Source organism: Dryobates pubescens, chromosome Z, assembly GCF_014839835.1.
Source record: "Dryobates pubescens isolate bDryPub1 chromosome Z, bDryPub1.pri, whole genome shotgun sequence".
NCBI lineage: Eukaryota > Metazoa > Chordata > Aves > Piciformes > Picidae > Dryobates > Dryobates pubescens.
Genome location: NC_071657.1, coordinates 119,772,512 through 119,778,142, shown reverse-complemented (window position 1 = coordinate 119,778,142; position 5,631 = coordinate 119,772,512). Strand labels below are relative to the sequence as shown.

Sequence of the window (5,631 nt, the reverse complement as noted above, 5' to 3'; positions counted from 1 at the left end):
GTGTTTCCATGGATGGGATGAAAATAGGATAAAAAGTAGGGATGGAGGGGCTGGAAACCAGGTATTTCTTCTTTGGGGCTTTGCCTGGACTCATTTTTTTTGGTCATCACCTCACCTTGCAAGGGTTGATTTGGGGGTAGAATAGACCAAAGTGGGAAATGAAGTAGCTTTTCTTAAGCTTATAAAGAGGAGAAGGTGCTGGGCTCTAAAGCAGTGGGGATGGAGATAGGAGAGAGGATTATTGGTTGTTTATCTCCATGGGTGGGCTATGGGGCTATGGGACCATTCTACCACTTGTCCCAAGAGAAAGGGAAGACCCCAAAATCTCCTCTGGCTGGTTTATGGTGGGCTGTGGTTACGTGAAGGAGAAGACCCCAAATCTCCTCCACTTGGGCTCTAGTGGGCTGTGGTTAAATAGAGGAGAAGACCCCAAACTGGCTCAAGTGGGCTGTGGTTAAATAGAGGAGAAGACCCCAAACTGGCTCAAGTGGGCTATGGTTAAATAGAGGAGAAGACCCCAAACTGGCTCAAGTGGGCTGTGGTTAAATAGAGGAGAAGACCCCAAACTGGCTCAAGTGGGCTGTGGTTAAATAGAGAAGACCCCAAACTGGCTCAAGTGGGCTGTGGTTAAATGGAGGAGAAAAGCCCAAATCTCCTCCAGCTGGGATGCTGTGGTGACATGAAGTGAGAAGACTCCCAGATCTCTTCTGGCTGGTTTTTGGTGGGGTGTGGTTACCTGGAGGAGAAGACCCCAGACCATGTCTGCCGGGGCGGTGGTTACGTGGCCCTGCCGGCACGCCGTGGAGCGCGGCCGCGTGCGTGGTGGCTGAGGTCATGGAGCTATTAATTTCCTGTGAAGGCTCCAGCACTGCAGGCATGGAAAATGAAGCAGCTCCGATTGCAGCCGCTGCAGTTAACCCCTGCAGGGCCGAGAAAGCCCAGACTTGGGATGCCCACAGCAGACTGTCATTTGAAGGTTGATGGACACCACCTTGGCTACCCTACGGCTGCTGAAGGTCCTCATCTGGCTCCTGAGGGACTCAGGATCCCTTCAGACATCCAGGAACATTTCCTGGTGCCTGAAAAACCTTGTCTGATTTAATCCTCCTTCAGCCAGCCAGGCTGGAGCCACATCTGTCCACCCTAGATGCTGGAGAGAGGAGCCCTGTGAAATGTGATGGCAGCTGGAGGTTCTCATTGTCCCCATGAGGATCCTCAACACATTTTCACAAACTCTCTTGGGGCTATACCTTGAGCCTTGGGAGCTCAGAGGAAGTGAGATGGGGGCTAAGGAGGAGTGCCCCTCCTTGCAATTCGGGTTCATCTCATGTCTCCACAAACTAGCTGGCATGGAAGAGCACAGAGATCCCTGCCCTGGTCCCCTTCTGGTCACACTTGCCCCCATTTCCTGCTTGTTCTGGTCCCCTCTTCTTGTCCCACTTGTCTCCTGCTCCCATTTATCCCCAGCCCAAAGACCTAGCAAGAGTCTCCTGGTCCCTCTTGTTCTTGTCCTCAGGTCTCACTGGTGCCTTCTCCTAGTCCAGCTTGTCTCTATTTCTTGCTCCTACTTGTCCTTGTCCTCTTGTCCCACTAGTCCTTTTTCTTGGTCCAGTTTGTCTCCATCCTGTGGTTCCTATGTTCCCTGTCTCCTCTTCCCACTTCTTCCATTTCCTGGTCACATTTTCCCCTTCTCCTCCTTCTTCTTGTTCCCAGCTCCTGGTCCCACTGGTCCTGTCTCTTGATCTCATTTGTCTCCAACTCCTGGTCTCATTTGTTTCCCTCTCCTTGTCCTGTGGGTCTCTGGCACCATCCTCTCTCCTCCTACTCATCCCCATCTCCCGCCCCACTTGGCCTCTCCCTTTCTTCCACTTGTTCCCCCTCTGTCTCCCACTTGTCCCCACCCCTGGTCCTGTCCTCAGGGGCAGCAGAGGAGGTTTTGGTGCAGATCCAGAAGGATTCAGTGGAGCCTTTCCCTGCTGGGGGAAGCCCAAGAAAGCCCCCCCAAGCCTCATCACCAGATGTCCCAGCACGTCCAGCAAGGAGGGTAAGGTAATTTTGGCCCAGCTGGGAGCTGGAAGGATGGGACTGAGGAGGGGTGGAAGTGGGGACAAAAATGGTGGAGAAATGGGAAAAATCAGGGGAAAATGGGGAAAACTTGAGGAAAATGGCAGAAAATGGGGGAAAACTAGAAAAATGGGGAGAAAACAAATGAGAAGAAGGTAAAAGATGGGGGAAATGGGGAGGAAATGAGGGGAAAATCCTTCCCTTCTTTTCATCACTCTTAGAGATGGCTCAGTAAAGGTCCTCGGTGCCTCTTAGGGGGTCTTGGTTTTGTTCCCCCAATATTTAACTCAGGTGATTTTGAAGCCCAGTTGTTGAGCTGTTAAAAATGTAGCATTTTGCTAAAATCATGGAAATAGGGAGAATCTGTGGCTGATTCAGCAGCACTGGAGAAGCATCTCAGGTCCCACCTCAGGGGGTGATGTTGAGGGGGTCCAGCTGTTAGTTCATCCTGAGTGACACTGGGGGACACCTGGCAGTGCTGGGTCAGTGGTTGGACTTGATGACCTTGGAGGTCTTTTCCAACCTTAATAATTCTGTGAGTCTATGAACATCTCCTGCCATAGAATCATAGAATGGTTTGGGTTGGAAGGGACCTCTAGAGGTCACCTAGTTCATCCCCAACTATGTTAGCTTGCTCAAAGCCCTATCAAGCCTGACCTTGAATGTCTCCAGGGATGGGGCCTCACCACCTCCCTGGACAGCCTGTTCCAGTGTTCCACCATCCTCATAGTAAAGAGCTTCTTCCTGATAGAAAGTGGGCAAATACTCTGGTGCAAATCACAACTGAATGTTCTTTGGGCCAGTTCCATTGCTGCTGGGGCTGCAGGTCCAGTGCTCCTGGCTGGAGTCCAACCTTCTGTTGAAGGCCATTGTTAAGACAAAACAGTTCAGGATTAAGTGATGTGAAAAAAACCCAACCACCCCAACACAACTCCAGTAATTAAACAATCCCAGAATAGAAGGAGAAAAGGTCAAACCTAAAAATACCAAGAAGGGGTCTGGGCCAAAATGTGGCATCAATAAATAATCACCGTTTTGGGAAGGTCTAAATTTGGCCACTTTAGGGACAATGGCCTGGTGTGACCCCTTCCCCTTGTCCTAATTTTGCTGGATTTAGGACTTTCTTTGGCCCTGCTCTCACCCCCTGCAGAGCTGTAGGTAGGTTGGGTGTGTAAGCAAGAGGACAGCATGTGGTGAAGGTGATGGGTGATGGGCTGAAGGCCACACCTGGGGTGGAGCCAGCGTGGGCGTGCTCAGCCCTGGCATGCAGGCACCTGCCTGGATTTCCCAGCATTGGGAAAACAGTTGGGGTTGCCAAAGATTCCAGCCCCAGGGATGAGCTGGGGGGGGGGAAGGGGGTGTGTGTGAAGTCCCCTTGTGTTGACTTGAACATCACCAAAATGGTGATGTCCCCCATGAAAAAGTGATGAGCCTTCCTCTTGGCTCATTAGTGATGGATCATTAATCCATCATAATTAATGCTCCTTCAACCCCCTCCCTCACAGGAAATCAGCCCAGCCTGGGGTGAGAAGACTCCTGCAGTTTTTACCTTCTTTGTGGGGAAACTGAGTCACGGGGAGCACGACGGAGTGGATTGTGGCCAGGAAAGGTGGCTCCTGCTCTGCTTATCTTTTGGATAGGGAGCAGGGTGAGATCCAGCTGCCAACTATCCCCTAAGCTTGTAGGGGTTAAGAAAAGGGCATTCAATACCTCAAAGGTGCAGATGGCAGACCCCAAAAGCAATGAGGATCTGGGGCTGGCATGGCCACCACCCTTGGGGCTGGTGCCCAGCAGCCACAAGGGACATTTTCCCAGTTTGTAGGGAAGAAGAATGGGAAAGAAGAGGGTGGGAGTGATGTGTGGCTTCACCCTGGCTGGGGCGCACCAGTGTTGGTGTTCTGGGAGAGGTGGTGGTGGGTTTGTTTCTTAGCAAGGATCTCAGAGAGCAGCCAAAGGAAGAACTGGAAGCCACTAGGACATGGGGGGAACATTTCTTTATTGGACTTGGCACGGTGCCAAGGGGACATGCGGTGCCCACCGAAACCTCTCCAAACGTGAGAGATTCGTCTTGTGGTGGGACACCCCATGTTTGTCTGCAACCCCAAAACCCCATCCTGCCAGGTGAGATGCCCACAGCTGATGTAGATGCTGTCTGATGACACTTTGGCTGGGATTAAAGAGGATTTTCCATCCTGGGATGGTGGAGGGAAGGCAGTAGAGGATGGAGAGGCTGGGGGACCACCCAGATTGCTGATCCCTATGAAGAAATTAAGGAACAATTTAAGAAAAGCACCACCAACGTGGATTTCTTCCAACCATCAGCAAGAGCTGCAGGCCAGGATGTGGTCATAATGAATGGAAGCCATGCAAGGTCTGGGGGTGGCCACCGCAGCAGGTGGGGTGGACCCCACGGCCTGGGATTTTCCGTGGCCGCTTGGTTGAGCGCGAAACCGCATCCCTCCGAGTTACCTGCGGGACGGTGTCGGGAGTGGATGGCGGCGGTGGGGCGGGGTGGTCACTTCTCCGTCATCATCCTCACGAACTCCTCGTAATTGACCTGGCCGTCGTTGTTGCAGTCGGCCTCCTTGATCATCTCATCCACCTCCTCGTCCGTCAGCTTCTCGCCCAGGTTGGTCATGACGTGCCGCAGCTCGGCTGCGCTGATGTAGCCGTTGCCGTCCTTGTCGAAGACGCGGAAGGCCTCGCGGATCTCCTCCTCGCTGTCCGTGTCCCGCATCTTCCTCGCCATCAACGACAGGAACTCGGGGAAGTCGACGGTGCCGCTGCCGTCGGCGTCCAGCTCCCCCACCATGCCCTGCAGCTCCGCCTCGGTGGGGTTCTGCCCCAGGGCGCGCATGACGGTGCCCAGCTCCTTGGTGGTGATGCAGCCGTCCCCATCCCGGTCAAAGAGGGAGAAAGCCTCCTTGAACTCCGCGATCTGCTCCTCCGAGAGGCGCTCGGCCATGGCGCTGCTGCTCGCACGCGGCTCGGTCCCGGCACGCCGCGCCGCCGGCGGGGAGGCGCCGGCCCGGCCTCCGCCCTCCCACCTGCCTCGCCCCGCAGCGGGCGGCGGCGGCGGAGGAGGAGGAAGGACCTGAGGCATCAGGGAGAGGTTGAGCCATTAGGGTCGGCTGAAAGGGTTTGGCTGGGTCCCAGGGGAGTGGGAAAGGGAGTGTTGGGGTGCTGGAGAAGAAGGGTGACCTCCGTCCCCCTTGGGCCACCTCGGCTGCTGTCCCAGCTTGCTCTGCTGATGGCATTTCATGGGGCCAGCTAGTAATGAGGCCCCTAATTAAGGGCTTTCACAAAATCACAGAATGTTAGGGGCTGGAAGGCACCTCGAGAGATCATCCAGTCCAACCCCCTGCCAGAGCAGGATCACCTATACCAGGTCACACAGGAACTCATCCAGATGGATCTTTAATATCTCCAGAGAGGGAGACTCTACCTGGGCAGCCTGCTCCAGTGTTCTGTCACCCTCACAGTGAAATAATTCTTCCTCCTGTTTCCATTGAACTTCCTATGCCTCAGCTTGAGCTGTGGTTTGTGGCAGAGCCGTGTTTTTGGGGA

At 54.0% G+C, this 5,631-nt stretch overlaps 1 protein-coding gene across 1 annotated transcript; it reads right to left on the bottom strand.

Annotated features, from left to right (window-relative positions):
• Positions 1-4,123: 4,123 nt before the first annotated feature.
• LOC128899435 (calmodulin, striated muscle) lies at positions 4,124-5,035 on the bottom strand. The gene is made up of 2 exons (XM_054178441.1): positions 4,534-5,035; positions 4,124-4,321 (listed from the first exon to the last, which is right to left on the bottom strand). Exon 1 carries the CDS (start codon positions 5,027-5,029, stop codon positions 4,580-4,582), a length of 450 nt encoding a protein of 149 aa, XP_054034416.1. The 5' UTR covers positions 5,030-5,035; the 3' UTR covers positions 4,124-4,321; positions 4,534-4,579.
• Between the last annotated feature and the right edge of the window lie 596 nt (positions 5,036-5,631).